The sequence below is a fragment of the Ammospiza nelsoni genome, chromosome 1, assembly GCF_027579445.1.
Source record: "Ammospiza nelsoni isolate bAmmNel1 chromosome 1, bAmmNel1.pri, whole genome shotgun sequence".
In the NCBI taxonomy this organism is placed as follows: domain Eukaryota; kingdom Metazoa; phylum Chordata; class Aves; order Passeriformes; family Passerellidae; genus Ammospiza; species Ammospiza nelsoni.
This window is the reverse complement of record NC_080633.1, coordinates 11,281,681-11,299,598: the sequence shown is the minus strand read 5'-3', so window position 1 is coordinate 11,299,598 and position 17,918 is coordinate 11,281,681. Positions and strand designations below refer to the sequence as shown.

The 17,918-nt window shown below is 44.4% G+C and overlaps 2 protein-coding genes across 4 annotated transcripts in view; one reads left to right on the top strand and one right to left on the bottom strand.

Annotated features, from left to right (window-relative positions):
- Positions 1-3,861, bottom strand: part of WDR37 (WD repeat domain 37) — a 48,397-nt gene extending 44,536 nt beyond the window's left edge. For 2 of the 3 annotated variants that reach the window (XM_059475450.1, XM_059475435.1), the window contains exon 1: positions 3,682-3,861. The gene's annotated coding sequence lies outside the window, so the exon portion shown is untranslated. Of the gene's footprint in view, positions 1-1,209; positions 1,367-3,681 lie in introns of all 3 variants that reach the window. The other variant, XM_059475442.1, reaches the window with a different exon arrangement.
- Positions 3,862-10,567: 6,706 nt separating this feature from the next.
- Positions 10,568-16,711, top strand: IDI1 (isopentenyl-diphosphate delta isomerase 1). The gene is made up of 5 exons (XM_059468329.1): positions 10,568-10,676; positions 11,749-11,912; positions 12,890-12,982; positions 14,264-14,394; positions 14,939-16,711. Exons 1-5 carry the CDS (start codon positions 10,582-10,584, stop codon positions 15,254-15,256), a joined length of 801 nt encoding a protein of 266 aa, XP_059324312.1. The 5' UTR covers positions 10,568-10,581; the 3' UTR covers positions 15,257-16,711.
- Positions 16,712-17,918: the final 1,207 nt, after the last annotated feature.

Genomic DNA, 17,918 nt, shown 5'->3' with positions numbered 1-17,918 from the left:
CCAATACAAAGATGCCCATTAATGTAGGGGAGTGTGTGGGTTTGGGGCTTTTTTTTCCACAAAGCAGGGAGGGAAAACAGAAAGAGAGAAGAATGATTACAGTTATTAGGTTCTTAATTACATGGAACTCAGTTTGACAGCATTATTCATGAGTTAAGGGAATTTAAGTATCAACACATGCCACTACATTCTTTTATTAATATGCAAAGAAATCAAATTTAAAGGAGTAAAACTTTCATTTTGAGGTCTTCAGTGAACAATTTGCCTCAGTGATGCTGTACATTCAAGTACCATTAATTCAATGCAAGCTGCAGGACTACAGCACACCTGAGAAAGACCAGGCTAAACAGACTGCTTTGTAAGACTAGCTGTTTAGCTAAAGGTAAATATTTAGGAAACAAAACCATTCCAGATCATCACAGATGATGCTAGAAACACTAATGAGCGTGCTCAAACCTTGTGAAATCCACTCAAGCATTACAACATTGATTTTTCTTTTTCTAAATTTAGTGCAGCTTTCTTTCAAATGAAACTGGGTGTTCCTCGAAATGTAAAAGGGGAAAGCAGGGGGAAAGCAGGCATCCACCACTAAGGGTGACAACCTCCTTTCAATAGAAAGCCGAGTAAAGAAGCTGCACCAATAAATTTGAAGTATGTTATACAGCTGAAATCAAGGATAAAAACTTTAACACATTAGTGAGTACCTACTCTAAGCAAGCTACTAACACCAACATCCAAATATAAAATGTAAGCTAGCCCAGTTCTGCAGCTAGCAAGTTGATCTTGCTAATTCAACTATGTCAGCAAATGCTGCAGTCACACCAAAATGCAGGGCTGACCCAGCCTGCCATACAGTCTGCTGAAGCAAAAAATGTTACTCCCACCATACAAGTTCATATTATCTAATACTAAACAACAATAATTAGCAGATTTGGACTTTCTTTAATATGGTAGAAACCTTCCTGGGTCCACTAATAATAATCAGACTAAGACCTGAAAGCTTCCCTTTGAGACCAGGGCTACCTATGCTCACTGAGGGTGCTCATTGTTTGAACTAGTTTAAATGGTGAAATACAATATAATCTTATGTTCAACACTAGTTAGTAACCTATCAGTATATATTGTACCCTTCCTTTATTTAGAGGTATTGATGAACTGACTTTATTGAAGAACTCAAGGGATAGCATCAATTCCTGCAAAATTACTCACAGCTGGTGAACTCCTAAAATATGAAGGGTACTTTATTTCCTCAGCTGTTTCACAGGCACTGCAGCTCCCATTTCTGTATTAGCAAATCCTTAACAGCCTAGAAGTAGCCTCCATGCAGGCACAGGGATGCAAATACAGGACCTGAGGGTGAGGAATCCTAAGGAAGTTCAAAAGCAAAAGCAATTTAACCAGGTGTTTGCTCAAGGAAGTACTGCACCACACTCAGAAGCTAGAATATTATTCTGCTAGTCCCTAAACAAATAATATTTGTGTATTTGTTATGGATGTATTAATTAATTGCTATTATGGTCTTATTCAAGCACAGTGACCTCTAGTATCACTGCTCTTCATCTGGGAATATAAAGTAAACTAAAATCTTTTCATTCTTAAGACTTGAACAAAAGCAAGTAATTTTGACTCTGACTGTAATATATCTAGCAAGCTCTTCAGAAGCACCAATAAATAATCTCTGCACAGCACATTCTTGAAGCATTACCTCATGTGGTCTAGCACAGAGAACTACAGAACCTACCAACAGACCATGTAAGAGCACTGTGAGCACCCAGCCTACCATCTTGAACAGCAAGCCTAAAAATAGTCAGTACATATTGCTTGCAGATGAGAAAATACAAACCACTCTGGCTTGCAAGAAGACCATCCTGATTCCTGTCCATTCCTCAGTGGTCATTCACAGACCAGTAACCAGCTCTCCCCCACAGGGCTTTGAAGGGTTGGCCTCCAAAAAAAGCCCCTCACCCTGGCTTTCACCTCACAAGACAACCTACTAGCCTTAGCTCCAAGACTTAAAATTCCATGACATAAAATGATCCTAATCGCATCTCAAATGTATAGAATGCAATACCACTTAATTCCTCCTTACTTGGCACATACCAGTTGTGGCTTGCAATTTCAGGATAGGAGTGAGATCTTATTGTAAGCGATTATTACTACACAATATTTGTCTTGTGACTGTACCAACAAACTTAAGCACTTCTGTCCATACTAAAGACTGCATGCTTCAAACAAGTCCTGAATTAAAGAAATAGATGGTGGAAGGGCCTGTCTATATTAAATAGGCAGTCTCATCTCAAAATCTTTAGATTAAACATGATAAACATAGTTCAGGGACAAACATACACATAAACAACTGGCATTAAAAAGACAATCAACATTACAGTTGGCCCTAAATGCTAATGTTTAGTGCCAGCACCTTTTCTTAAAATAACTGCCCAAGTCCACAACACACAAAGCGACATCTAAAGTTACTACAAGACAGGTTAGAGCTGACATCATGCACAAAGATTATCTAAACTTAACTACTCATTAGAAAACATACTTGTGGGTTCTTGGGGTTAGCAGTTCTCATTCAAAATGATCAGAAACGCCAACAGCAAACTAGCTTGGAAAGCAGTTTCAGAAATTTGCTCAAGGAAAATGATGCAGTTGTAATGTTGTAAAATGGGTGCCTGAACAACAGACGTTCGTATCATGTCAAGGTGCACTCAATGACACTGAATCACTTCGAAGAAGCTGCTCCACCAGTTCCTAACATAAACCTTCCATTACATTACTGTTATAGAAAGCCCACTTCACAGCAATAACAAAATAAATTTGACAAGAGAGATAAAAACACACATAGAAGTTTCTCTTTTCTCACAAACACCACGATGTCCTTGAGCCACAGATCAACACAACTTGAAAGAAGTTTTCCTCCTCTTTGCAAAGAACGGAACCTAACATCCACTCAACCCCTGAATACATTAAGCATATCCATTCTTCCCTCAAACTTATTTTCATGGGGTTTTAGCTCAGAAAAGGAGAGATCTGAAGATGGCTCTTTGCAGACAACTTTTATCCATCTTGGACACTTCCATGTCATCCTCCCACTGCTGAAGGCCAGATTCACCCCATGCCACCACAAACTGTGCTCCCCTCATCATTTAGCTGTGCCCCCCTTCAGAAATTTGGGGGTTTCACGTTTACTCCATTTATACAGGTGTCAGAGGATCTGAACTCCACCTGTAAGCTCCTGGGGCTCTATGCTTGGCCTGTCCTCAGGGTAGACAGCAGCACACGAACAAAGTTAGCGAGAGGAGTCTCCTCACAGCACCCTCGGCTTCCCCACCGCAGACCTGGAACCATCCCTACAGCCTGGGGCTGGGAGCGCTCAAAAACCGCCACACACAGAAGAGGAAGGACAGCTTATTTTCGCTTATTTCAGGTTTTTATAGGAGAACGTGCAAGTCATTTCACGCGGAAATCAAGCAGAATAGGACGGGCAGGGAGGGGGTGCCCGGGCAGGAGCCCCGGTTTGCGCCGCGGGCCTGGGCGGCGGCAGTGGCACAGCGCAGGTAGCGCGGCCATGGTGCCGCCGCCGCTGCCCCGGAGCCCGCCCGGAGCCCCGCAGCCCTCAGCCCCGCGGGCGGCCGCGAACATGGCGGAGGGTCCGCGCCCCGCTGCCCCCGCACTCACCTGTCAGCCACAGCCGCGGCGGCGGGCGGGGAGGGGCAGGGCCGCAGGCGGCGCGGAGAAAGAGGAGGAGAAGGATGAGGACAACGAGGAGGAGAAGGCGGGAGGGGCAGCGGCGGAGACAGCAGCAGCAGCGGCGATGATCGCGGCGCCGCTCGGGCAGGACGCGCCTCCCCGGTGCCGAGCCCTCGCGGCGACATCCGGCGGAAGCGGCGCAGCCCCCGCTCCGAGCCGCGATGGCGACGGGCTGGCACCGGGACAGCCTCCCTCCCGCCCGGCACTGCCCGCGGGCTCGGGAACGCCCCGGCCTCAGGGAGAGCCTCCCGCCCGGCACTGCGGGAAGGGAACAGGGAGAGCCTCCCGCCCGGCACGGCCCGCGGGCTCGTGAACGCCCTGGCTTCAGGGAGAGCCTCGCCGCTTTGGCAGTGCCGGCCTCAGGGAGAACCTCCCGGCCGGCACTGCCCGGGGGCTCGGGAACGCCCCGGACACAGGGAGAGCCCCGGGGGCTTGGCAGTGCCGTGGCCTCAGGGAGAGCCTCCCGCCGGGCACTGCCCGCGGGCTCGGGAACAGGGAGAGCCTCCCGCCCGGCACTGCCCGCGGGCTCGGGAACAGGGAGAGCCTCCCGCCCGGTACTGCCCGGGGACTTGGCCGTGCCCCGGCCTCGGGGAGAGCCCCGCGGGCCCGAGAGTGCCCCGGCCGCAGGGAGAGCCCCGCGGGCCCGAGAGTGCCGCCGGGGCTGGGCAGGAGCTGCCCCGGCACCCTGCACTCCCGGCCCCGCTGCTCCCGGGCCCCGCAGTGCCGGAGGTTAAGCAGCGGGATGTGTGCCGTGCCGAGCGCGGCCCCCCGGGGTAACGCTTGGCTCCCTCACCGTTACTGTTACCGAATTGAAACTGCTGCTGCTGCTTTGGTTAGTCAGTTACCTCCCGTAACACTGCATCAGGTGGGCTGACAGGGAGATGAAACCTTGCTGGAACACCACTGGAATTCCATATTTTTTTAATACAGAAGGGCTGGGAGATACTGAATGTGGAATTTTTCCGCTGTGTCTGCAGACCGAGTGACAGGGGCAGCGCATCAAAGCTAACCACGACGTTCTGCAAGCAGGCTGTTCACTCTGAAGCCTACAAGGCGTAATTGAAATGTGATTAATTCCTCTGCTGATTAGCACTTGGAATAAACCTCCACCTAAAATTCTTATTCATTGTAGCAGATAGTGAAAGTCAAAAGAGGTCTTCGCCTAATTATTTTCTCTCTTCTGGCGGATTATCTTCACTGCCTTAGAAGAGGTCTGTAAAAAGGCCAGAAGAACATGTGCCAGTGAGAGCCGGAAATATTACATTTTCTTTTAATGTGCTTCCCAACTACAAATCTGCCTGCAGTTCTCATTTGTCTTTTTTCCTTTCTACTCACTTCTGTGCAGTCATGTCTTAAAGCTGTATTAAACAGCAACAAAAATAGTGGTTTACCTCTTTACTAGCATATTTTTCATTACTGGAGGTCAATCTCCAAAATCACTAATTGGTTGAGAACATCCTGTAATTTTAGCCTATTCCCTTCTTCAAAGTCACTAAAAGAGAGCAAACTAAATAGCTAAATGGCTTCAAGGAATGGAAAAGAGGGGAGACTGCACAGGCAAAAGGAGAGGGACAAGGGATGGAACAGAGGTGCCCAGGAGGAAGCTGAACACAACCTGACTAAATGCTTTGAATGAACTTTGAAGTTCGATGCTTTGAATTCTCTTTAGAGTTGGTGCAGTTGTGGGTGGCTCAGCCATCTTAGCCAAGTGACAATTCGAGTTCTCAGCTGTTCAGTTTCTAGCTAGACATTTTTAAGCCTCATAATCCCTACCAAAATTACTTTACACTAATATAACTGTACTGTACTGTAACAGTTTTAGCTATATGTATGAAGGAAAAAAATGTCCAGCACGAAGATCCACCTTAGAGATTTCCTGGGGAGAACACCTGGCAGCTTTTTTCTCTTCTGGAGCAGCACACTCCCCAGGAGCAGAGTGCATTACAGAGATGGCCATTTTTTCACCTGAATAAATGCAAAATACTGAAATGAGGAAAGATGGGCTTAGACAATTTTTTCCTTAATACAGGGTGCCTCATCTGAAAATGAGCAGGCCCTGTATGGATGCAGTTGCTTTTTCATGAGAGGAGAATGACAAGTGGCCTGTTGTCACTCTAGCTCTGCTGCTGGTTTGGTTTTGTCACGGCACTGCAAGAGTGGCAGGAGCTGTGTAATGTGTAGGAGCAAGTACAGAACAAAAGACTGCTTTTCACAAACTTCCTGATACAAAACAAGAGACATAAATATCAATACAGGAGCCATGGGAAACAGGGTAGTGCTAGTCAATAGGTTTTTCAATAAGAATACAGTAAATAGAGTGGGAAAAGTTAGGTTGTCCTGGACAAATCTACTTCTGCACCCATGGCTGGACTAGAAAAGACAAGATAGGAGGCTTGGGAAGTCAGCAACATGACAGAGCAATAGCTGAACCTCCCAAATCAGCATTTTTCAAACCTGTAAATGTAGCAGGAAAAGGCAAAGCCTTCTGTCCAGAGCTCAAACCAAAAGAAATAAAAACAAAACCAAACCAACCGACCAAAAAATTCAAGAGAGAAAAGGACTCAAGGGTTATTTCTTGATTCATATAGGAAACCTTCTAATAACTCCTTCCTAGAAGAGTGGTTTCCTATACCATTATTCATTCACCTTATGCTGTATAAAAACATTTGGAAGCCATCCATCACAGCACTCTTTCCATCAGCTTGAGATAGCAGAACAAATGCAAATACAACATCCTACTTAGATATTTAGCGTATATGGATTACATTCTTACTACAAAGACATCTGTCTTCTCTGAAGCGAGATGAAGCCAACCCACTTCCCTGAAAGAGGCCTTTTAAAAAGAGTCAAGGGAACAGGAGATTAGCTAAGACTGGGAAGAATTTACTTCTCATTTCAGATAAAACCCAGGTTGTTTCTCACTAAGCTCACGAGTGGATCATTTAGACAAATATTTTGTGAAGAGCTACAGCTCCAGGCAGGAAAGGACTCACAAGAGAAATTCTCTAGGGAGATCAGGAACAAGGATAGCTCTGTAGCCGAGAAGGGTGAAGTGGAAGTCTTAAACATCAGAGCAAGTTAACAGGAAGGTGAAAAAGAACAAATTTGCATGTGAAGGGGGGGAAAGAAGCCCATTAATCTTCCTTGGAAAATCTGAAAACTGAGGACAAGCATTTTTCAGGAGTTTATGCATTCTAGGCTGGTATCAAATCCCAGCTTTGTTCAGCATGTATTTCATCTTGTAGCTTGTTTAACTTGCTGGAGAATTGAAAGGTTTTCCTTGAGTTTGGTGGGTATTGCACTTCCCTTTCTCTTAGTAGGCACCAAAACTATGTCAGGGGTTAGCAACTGGTTGGATTTTCAGGGGAATGAAAGACTTTCCAGTTGTTACAGGAAACTGTCTTTGCCTTGTTAGCTGAGTGTTTGAAAACAGGCAGGGGACTTCAGGAGATGCAAAAACTAAGTCTCAAAAGCATTTGTATGTCACTTCAGGCATTCTGTTTATGCAGGGTGGAGTACAAGTTCTGAGGTTACAGTGAAGTGCATACCATTACAAAAATTAGCATGCTTTATGTTCAACACAGAGCTTTGAAGGTGAAGAGCAAGTCTGGAGGGGAGCAAAAGGAAAGATGATACAGGGGACATAAAACCTGGCATCTGGTTAAAGGCTTGGGAAGTCTCTCCCTTGTTTGTTTTATGAAAATGGTTTGTTTTGTCTCTGTCATCCTTTGGCCCTGCTTCTTTGCCTCTCACTTTCCACCAGGACTTGTTGCCACTTCTTGCTGCTCACCAGCATTGACTCAGGTGAAGTGCTGTGTTTGTCTGTGCAAGACAGAAGCTGTAATTGTTTCTGACTGTCAGGTTCTGAGGTGCCTGCATAGAAATTTTCAGTAGTTATTGCTAGGAAGAAAAGCCTCTTTTCTCTATCATCCATAAGCACATTTCTCCTGGCTTCCCTCTGCTGTGCAGCCTGAAGGTCACTGTGTACACCTGCCAATGTCCCATGCCAGCTGTGCCCCAGGCACAGACACATCTCTGCCTCCCAGGGGAGTAGTTTCTATTCTAAAAGAGCTTCACTCGCAGGAGAGCTGTGTGTTAACTCTGTTGGCATCATATAAAATGCTGGTTTCTGTGTCCATCTCAGTAGTTGGTTTTTTTGTTGGTTTTTTTTTTGTTTTTTTTTTTTTTTTTTTTGTTTTTGTTTTTTTTTTTGGATCTCTGTAGCTCATTTTGTTACTTTAGGAAAATGATAGAAGAAAAAATTACAGTTTTGTTTGTTTATTTTTATCTGGAACAATGAAACAAGTAAGTGATTCATGTGGTGAAGGATGTTCTCAGTATATCTATGAAGATATACCAGTATATCTCAGTCTCCAATTATTGTTCTTTTGTGCCAGTGACTCAGCAATAACTAATCTGTAAAGTAAGGAAAAGTAAACTCAATAAAAAGCAATCTGTGTACATTTCTGTCCTTTCTGAGAGTACATATTCATTATCAACAGTCCTGTGATAACATTAAATTTGTAGCTTATTAATGAATAACACAATATTAACATTAGTAGATAATGCTATGGTTTATGTAGTTAAAAGGATATGTAGCAGTGAACACATTGTTACAGTCTTATTTTTTTTTCTTTTTTTTTTCACTTTTGATGCTCTGCTGGTTTCAAGTGGCTTTCACTCAAATCACCTCCACTCTTCTTTCTTTCAGCAAGCTCTGCACAGGGAAATAATGTAAGATAACCCACCCCATCCCCCCTCCACTGAAAAATATTAACTGTCCATTTGAACATTTGTGCTGTTAATGATATCTCTCAGTGATAGGCCATCTGTCCTGTTCACAGGAAAAATCAAGCAAACCAGGCTGAAATGCTGGAACTTGATCTGAGTGTGACTCAGAGCAAGCCTTGCCTCCAAGACATGTGAAATATCATTTCTAGGCTTTTTATGGCATCCAGTCAAAACCCAAATCCGTGGACGAGCAATAAGCCAGCAAAAGTCTTGCTGAGAAGGTATTTAGCCATGGTGGTGAGAAGTTTCTAGAGTCTGGTATTGAAGTTTTTCTAATTTGTTATCTGTGCATATCTAAACTCCCATATCTGACCAGTTCACCTTGACATCCCACCTGTGCTCCACTGCTGCCCAGGATGTTTGGTTGTTGCTTTCTCTGCCCTCAAGAGCTCACAGAGCCAGGCAATTCCAGGGCTTGACTAGCACAGTGTGGAGGGGTTTGACAGCTGGCCTGCAACAAAGCTGAGTTAATAGAAGAAATAACAATTGATGATTTTCGAGTGTATCCATAGCAAAGAAGAAGACAAAGCCATCAGCACAGAAACAGATTAGAAAAGATACATGACAATTTTTGTAAGCTAGATTACATGCATAAGTAGATGTGTATACAAGTAGATGTGCCTTATTAAATTTCTGTAAAACTTTTGCCAATTATATTAACATTAATTGCTTTGCACCAATGAATATAAGTTATTGTGATGTAGTTAATTGTCACAGACGCATTGTATGAAAAATCCTTTTGCAGGATCTTTTCTCCCGAGAAGCTGAGAAACATCAGCTTCTCCATGCTTTGCTGCTTTGGAATGTGATTTGGAGAATTGCTTACCCAGCATATGAAATTGTTTTTACTTGATGATCAATGACAGCCACCTATACTGAGGCTGTGAGAAGTCACAAGATTTTATTATCATTCCATTCCTTTCCTTTGCTAGCCTTCTGATGAAATCCTTTCTTCTATTCTTTTAGTGTAGTTTTAATATATCATTTTCTTTTAATAAAATATAATATATATCAGAAAATAATAAATCAACCTTCTGAAACATGGAGTCAAGATTCTCCTCTCTTCCCTCGTCCTGGGGCCCCTGCAAACACCATCACAGTTAATGACTTAAGATCACGCTTTGTTAAGAGTATATAAGCTAGAGAACGCTCAGAATAAAAAACTTTTTTCTTCCTGAATCCTGACCACGTGTGTCTATCACGTCCAACCCAACAGTGACAGCACAGGAGCTGCCTCCCAGCAGCTGTGGCTCAGCGCAGGAGGGAGCCGGTGTTCATCCAAACCTCCTCAGCTCGAAGATGCTGCTGCGGATCAAAGAAAAGCATACAGGATGAGATGTGCCAAAACCCCCCGGTACTCTGCAGTCCCGGGCTTATGGCCGCCGCCTGGAGCACTCCCAGACCGAGCAAATATTCCATGCTAGAACTGCTTGCCACAAACAGCGGCACATCTGTAGGAACCGGGACTTGGGCACAGCCCTTCGGTTTTCGTGGGTGGGTGAAAAGACCATAAGCAGCGGGGAATGTAAGCAGCGGGGAATGTTAGAGACACTCAAGTTTAGACATTGGGATGGGCTGCCCAGGGAGGCGGTGGAGTCACAGTCCCTGGAGGTGTTTAAGCAAAGTGTGGATGCGGCACTCAGTGCCATGGCTGACACGGTACTGTCCGGTCATAGCCTGGACTCGATGACCTCAGAGGTCCTTTACAGCCTCACTGATTCTGTGATTCCCTTCAGAAGCCAAACACTGCTCCCTGCTCAGGGAGTCCGGCCCAGCCCGGACCTTTTCCGGTACCGGCTGTGGGCACCGCTGCACACCCCGCCCACCGCACCGCCCCGCGCCCATTGGCCAACTCGCCGCCGCTCCCTGTCTCTATTGGCCAGCGCCGCTCGGTGCTGTTTCGCGATTGGCCGCGCCCTCCACCTCCCCCACCTGTCACTGCTGGCGCCGCCTCCCGCGCCGCAGTGGGGCGATCGGGCGATGCGGTGACGTCAGGGCCGGGCGGCGGCGCCATTGGCGGGCGGGGTGTGACGTGCGATGTGGCGCGCGCTGCTCCGGGCCGGGAGCGCGGCCCCTCGGAGCGGCCCCGGCGTGAGGGGAGAGCGGCGGGGGCCGAGCGCACGGACTGCGAGGTGAGCGGGGAACGGGGCAGGGAGAGCGGGGCACGGGAGAGCTGCCGGGCGGGCCCAGAGCGGCCTCCCTGCCCTCAGCTCCGTGCCGAGGCGCGTCCAGAGCTCTGTGTCCGGTTCTGGACTCCTCCGTGCCTGAGAGACGTGGGGCTCCCGGAGCGGCTCTGTCGGAAGACAGCGAAGGTCATGAAGGGACTGGCGCATCTCTTAGAAGTAAAGGCTGAGGGAGCTGGGTCTGTTCAGCCTCGAGGAGAGACAGCTGAGAGGAGACATCGTTAATATCTATAAATATCCGTGGGAGGGTGCCAAGGGAATGGTCCTCACTGCTGAGCAGTAAGGCAAGGGGCAGATGCGCAGGAATTCACCTGAGCGTGAGGAAGGAATTCCTTTCCCTATTCCCTTGGAACAGGAGTCGGTGTGAGCCCCTGCCCCGGGGCTGCTGCAGAGCTGTCTGAATGCCAGCCTGTGTGCTCCGGGATGAGCCGGGCAGAGCAGGGAGGTCCCCGGGTGATCCCTGTTCCAGCCTGGCCCGCTCTGGGATTTGCTTTGGGCTACCGAGAGCAGCAGAGGCTCGGGCAGATCCCCGGGTGGCCCCTGTGGTCCCTTGGGCTGCCGGGAGCCGCAGGGGCTTGGGCAGGGCAGGTTTTGCTTTGGAGGTGCCTCGGGTTGGAACCCTGTTCCCGAGCCTTTAAAGACTGTGGAGAGGATAAATCCTCGTGTACGGGATGCCTGGCGTTATAAAGCAGCTGGTGCACAGCTTGACCTTTGGAACTGGAATTCCTGCCACTGACAGCCCAAAAAAATGTTATGCCCAGCGCGGCTGTCCTGCAACAGCTGCTGCAAGGCCTTTCTGAGAAATAAAAGTGTTTCAAGCACCTGTCAAGTGTTGCTATGTGGTTTGTATTGTCGGTAAGAAATTTCAGGAAGCTAAAAGCATATAAACTCTCTCAGAATAAAACTGGTGTGCAATTTGCACCATGTCAGAGAAACAAGCCATTAGGTTATTTCTCCCACTCTGCCCAGATCCTTATGGAGGTTGTTTTTTAGTGAATGACTCTTCATTGTCTGTCTTCAGTGGAACGTGTGCTACCATCAGGATGCCTGAAGTAAACACAGATCACCTGGATGAGCAGCAGGTGCAGCTCTTGGCAGAGATGTGCATCCTTATCGATGAAAATGACAATAAGATTGGAGCAGAGACCAAGAAAAACTGTCACTTGAATGAAAACATTGACAAAGGTATGGCTGCTTATCTCCTAATTGAACCATTAAGTTGATTAAATATTTTCAGAAGCATAGTCATGATTAAATTAAAGCCTTGATCTCAGGTGAGTGTTGGATCAAACCAGAGCAAGTGTCTCCCCTCAGGCCCCTCCTCCTCAGCATTAAATATTTAATGTTAAAATTCTGCAGAATAGAGGCAATTAGAGGCAATTGCAAAGGAGAGAAATGTGTGATTGCACATACAAGCTTGATAAATATTTTAAATCACATTTTGAAGATAGAGCAGTATTTTTTCCTGTTTTGGATACCTGGTTCTATATAGCTTTTTCTAAAGAATGCTGTTTGTTTCTTTGCTGAGTTCTTTTCAAGTAGAAAAGGATTTCATTTTAAAGTAGTTCACCCAGAGTTCTACTTCAAACACTGCTAATAGGAAAGGGTTTAACTGATTTTGGGTTGGTCAAATTCAACAGTCTCTCTTGGAAGTGTGTGACCTCTTTTTATGTACTTAGGGAAAGCATCTTCCTGAAGAGTGAGGAATAACAAACTGAAAAGGTGAAGAAAACAGCAATTATACTGTTTTTAATGGAGCCTATTTTTGTTCTGCTTTTGCAATTCTTGAAGGGTCTTGAAATTCAGTTTTTTAGGAATTTTTGAGTCATCTCTTCTAGATTGTAATTTTATGGGTGCCAAGCTCTCCTTGGAAGCTTGCCCAAATGTGCACATTCAGAATGGTGAACTGACTGAGTTTAGAAGAACTCCTCTGTTGCATTTTTATTCTAGGAACTCTTCTAATTCCATGTTTTGCATAAGCTGACTTAGAAACCTGAATAATAGCTCTTGAGTTATTGATCAAATTCCTGGTTTTTAACATACATTAATTTAAAATTGGATTATGTAAAAACGAGGCCATTATAAGCCCTTAACTGTCTTTATATACTTTTTTCCTCTTGTATTAAATATCTCAGTTTTGTTGTTTGTTTTTTAATTTTTAGGTTTGCTGCACCGAGCTTTCAGTGTTTTCTTATTTAATACAGAAAATAAACTGCTGCTGCAGCAGAGGTCAAATGCAAAAATTACATTTCCAGGTTAGTGCTGAAACACTGTATTTATATAAATGCTTTATTTAGATCAATACTTTAAAAAAATACATCAATCCAATCCTGCAGTAGACTCATTCTGAGGTTTTAGAATTTACTGCTTTGGAGAGGACATTCTTCCAGTACTTTTGGGAGTTCAGATTACCTTGTGGGTGAAGTAAGATAATGGGAATGCTTGTGTATTGTTATATATATTCTTGGGAAGTAGTTGTCCCTGACATGTTTGGTCCTGCTGGTGCCAGGGCAGAGGGTGTGGTGTTTACCCCTCTGCTGCAGGACATTTATGGAGGTTGAATAAATGGCTCTGGTGGCTGTGCAGAGTGTCCCATTGCCCTGCTAAAGGCTGATGTGCAGCAGAGCCCTGGTGCCTGGCACATCTGTGGACCTTTGTGTTGTCTTGACAAACTCTTGTTTACCTCTGCCAGAAGTGAGGCAAAAGTGTGGCCAAACCATGCAGTGCATGACTTTTGAACACTCCTGAACTGTCAAATGCACATAGAGAGGCATAAAAATAAGGAGGGGATCAAATAGAAACAGCTCACATGAGGTGTGCTGGAGGGAGCATGAAGCTGTCTGTTGCAGAATTTTCAGTGGAAAACAAAATCAAGTGTTTCCAACTGGAGGAAGGAAGACCTTTTTCTTTTTTCCAAGAGAATCTTTACTTCAGAGCTTGTTTCAACCTTTTGTCTATAAAAGTCAAGCTCAAAAGCATCTAAAATAAAGTTAGAATATCTACAAACCAAGCATCTAAAGTAGAGTTAGAATATCTACATTTTGACTGGTTAGCAGAGAAGGAAAAAGTTAAAAACAGAGTTATAGATTGTTTGTCCTTTAAACACAGATATAAATTTTGTATTTCATTCTACTTACTGCCAGCTGTTCTTGAAGCTCTGGGAATATTTTCATTATTCTGTTACATATGAACTCCCAAAAGTAATTTTAATTAGCATTTGAGAGATAAACCAGGACTTTACAGACTGGCTCTCTAAGTAGATGTGTTGGGGATAAGAATGCCTGTCCTCATGTGTATCAAACAGTAGCCTGCAAAGTAGTGCTTGGCAGAGGCAAATCCCAGTGCAAAATATGTAGAGGAAAATGAGAGGTGTCAATATCCCCTTTCTGTGACCTTTGTCTGCAAAACAGAAATGAGGCTGGGATGTGTTCAGTAACTGGCCTTTGTCTCTGGGGGATTTTGGTGTTGTGGTTTTTTGGGTTTGTTTTCCCAGGTCCGTATATGTGTCAAAACTGAAGTGATTGAACTTGTTGCAGATTGTTTTACCAACACTTGTTGCAGTCACCCTCTGAGCCACCCACAAGAACTGGAAGAAAATGATGCCATTGGTGTTCGGAGAGCAGCGCAGAGACGGCTGAAGGCAGAGCTGGGAATTCCCATGGAGCAGGTAAGGAAAGGAGAGAGAATCAGGAATTCTTGGCAGCGCTTGCCAGCTTACAGACTGTGTGTGGCAGGCAGAGTCAGCCTCAAACCAAAAATCAACTCATCTTTGGAGATGCAGAGAAGTGAGTGAACTTCCAGAGATCCCTGGAGGGCAGGGTTACACTTGGTCTGTCAGTTCATGGTTCTGACCTTGGCTTCAGGTTGTCAACTCTTTTCCTTGGGAGGTGAGGGGTAGGTGCCAGTGTTTGTGTTCACCAGGGCTCAGTGAGTGTGCAATAAAGTCTGGTCAGCATTATTTAAAACATGCCATATAGGAGAAATACACTCCCAGTATTACAGGGTGAGTCTGGCTAGAGAAGTGCTGTGCAATTCATGCCATCAAACTGCTTTTTCTTTTTCTAGTAATTCTTTGTGAAAAAGTGCATTGCAGTTGTACACTTGGGAACAAATAATTTCTAAGGAGGAGGATGATAGCTGATAAATTGTACTGCAATGCCCAGCAGTGCAGTTCTGGTCTGGCAGCACTTCTGACAAGTGTTTTTTTGTAGGTACCTCCAGAAGACATCTCCTACCTGACTCGAATTCACTACAAGGCCAAGTCTGATGGCATCTGGGGGGAACATGAGATAGACTATATCTTATTTGTGCAGAAGGATGTGACACTGAATCCTGACCCCAACGAGATCCAGAGCTACTGCTACGTGACACAAAAAGAACTGAAACAGCTCCTGGACAAAGCTGCCAGGAATGAAGTTAAGATTACTCCATGGTTCAAGCTGATAGCAGAGACCTTTCTTTTTAAGTGGTGGGATAACTTGAATAACTTGAACAAATTTGTTGAGCATGAAAAAATACACCGAATGTGAATAGCTGGGATAAAAGGTGCTGAAGGTAGCAGTGATGTGTTGTCTCATTAACACTGGGAAATCTTGATGTACCTGCAGAGAATTGCTCCACATGGAGCATGTTTAATTCATACAGAGGTCATAGCCAATATTTTTTCTTCTGTCTTTGTCATGTCTTCCCCCTTATCCTTGGTTCTCTTAAGATCTCATGTAAAATGGGTAACAGTAGAATGAAACCCCTGGGTTCCTCCTCCTCCTCCATTGCCTGGTGAAAGATCCTCAGCCTGTGTGTGCCCTGCACACCTGGGAGGGAGCCAGGCACCTCCTGCCCAGCTCAGGGAGGAGGGCTGGGCTGTTCCCATTGAACTCAACCACACATTAAATAATGATTACACATGACTGTGAGCTCTGCTGTGATGTTGAGACCAACTGCCAGAAGGAAAAAGCAATTCAAAGTAATCAGGATTATTTTTAATTGCAGAAAGCAAATCTCTTCAGCTACTGTACTCTATAATTAAGCAAACCCATAAAAGCTTAAGTAATTGGATTGCCTGTGTGGAGTAAGTCTGACTTTGAAGTGCTAACAAATGTGTTAAAGCTTTAGATAATAAACACTGTTTGGGGGTTTTCCCCCCACCAGGCTTTTCTGATTATTTGATGGTTGAGTACTGGACATCCCAAATTTTTTAAAAATATGTTAATTACAGCAAATGTAAGTGGTACCTGTCTAATGTCAGTACTCTGGCTTTGGAGACAGGATGTGCACTAAATGGCTCTTCTCCATTTTCAGAAAACAAGGCATTTTGATATAAGGGCTTTTCTTTTCCTGTAATAGTCATTCCCAGACAACTCAAACCCCTGAACCCCACAATTCAAGACTTAACATTTGTGGGCTTACACTGGGTCTTGATGTCAGTTAATTAGAAATTGTAAAAGAGTACCAGAGCTAATCCTTTTTGATCTTGCAGTCAATCAATTGCTAGTAACTTAGGAGGATTTTTCAGTAAGACAGATACTGAAGGGTGCTTCAATTTTAATTATAGAACTGGGGGAAAGGAGGGTCTTCAAAAAAGTGTGATTTCTTCTGTTAGCACACTGTTTTTAAGTTCTTGCAGAGCCTGATGAAATAGGATGTCATGCAACTATCATTAAAAGTAAATGTGGTTGTAATGATTCTGTGTCTGGATTTAGGGTAAAGTTAACTTTTTCCATGGTCAAGGTTTCTCTTTTTCATCCCTGTTGTGACTGCAGCACTGAAGCTTCCATGTACCAGCACCTCCAATGGTTCAAGGTTTAGAGCCAAGTTTGTTGTGTATGATCCAAAACTGATGAATTGTTTCAGGTGAGGGAGCAGTGATGTGATGTAGCAGCTGTGTTGAATTCAGTGCAATCAGCCATGATAACCAGCTGTAGGCAATGGAGAAGTTCTCAAATACTTTTAAAATCTAACTTTATAATTAAACCACCTTGCCTAAACCCTTGGACTGTTGTTTTCTTTCCAGATGGGAAGCCACATGGAGAATAATCTGTCATGCAGCACCCTGCCCATTAAACACCAGTGAAGCAGCATGATGTGGGCAGGGCAGCAGGGCACAGATCTATGGAAAAAAGTTCTGTTTTTCTAGTTCAGCTTGGAGCAAAAGCTGGCAAAACAGATCCTGAAGCAGAAGCCCTGTGCATACAGAAGCTGAAAGAAAACTTTTGTTTAACAGTTCTTAAAGCCCCTCAGTTTTTCTTGGCATTGGTCTTCTTTGCAGGATTACAGTATACTTTAATTCTGGATGTATTACACAAAGTAGATGAGAGCAGCTCCATGAATTTACACATGCTGCAAAATCTGACATCTGAGCAGTCACTGGCTGTATTTCAAAAAGTAGTGATGTGAGGGCTCTTTCTTCCTCCTTATTTTTTGGGGGGCATGTGTTAATTTTTAACATGGATTTGAAATGTACTGTTCAAGCAACACATTTATAATGCATAATTTTACAAACTTCTATGTAATCATTGACCAAGTAGGGACAAAAAGAAAATATCTCCCATTTGACAATATATTTTGCCTTGAGCAGATACAGAATTTTGTCTATCAGGTCCCGAAGAGAAAATGTCTTGCTAAGCCAAGGATGACAGTAGCATGTGCTTGGCACAAAATTTCAGTCTGATCCTTTTTCTCTACATATCTGAAATAATAATCTGAAATATTCAGGGTTGTAAGGTGTAACCTTCCCATTACAGGTGGCAGGTCAGTACTAGAACTGCAGTTTCTCCCCCAGTGCCCCTGTAGCTCAGTGAAGTGGCAGCATTGCTCCCGTGCTTCAGTGCACAAACACAAACTTTGTATAGATCGTGATGCTGTTACTTCCCCCCATTTCAGCCTTCACCAGTGCCACAAACTCATCACAAAGGATTATCTGCATGCAGTAATCCAAACCTTACTGAACCCAGGCATTTTTTATAATGGTAGTTTAACAAGGTGTTCACATTTCTAGACTTAACCTCATTTAAATTAGGTTTGTATAGAAATAGAAACACTTTACTGATACATGAAAGTCAGGAATAAGAATATGGAAGAAAGTATTTTTATGGGTTTATAATGGTTTCTGCCACTAGAATTGGGAAATTTCAAGATACTGAAATACTGAGCTTGAAGTATCTTAACCATGAACATAAAACACACACTTAAACA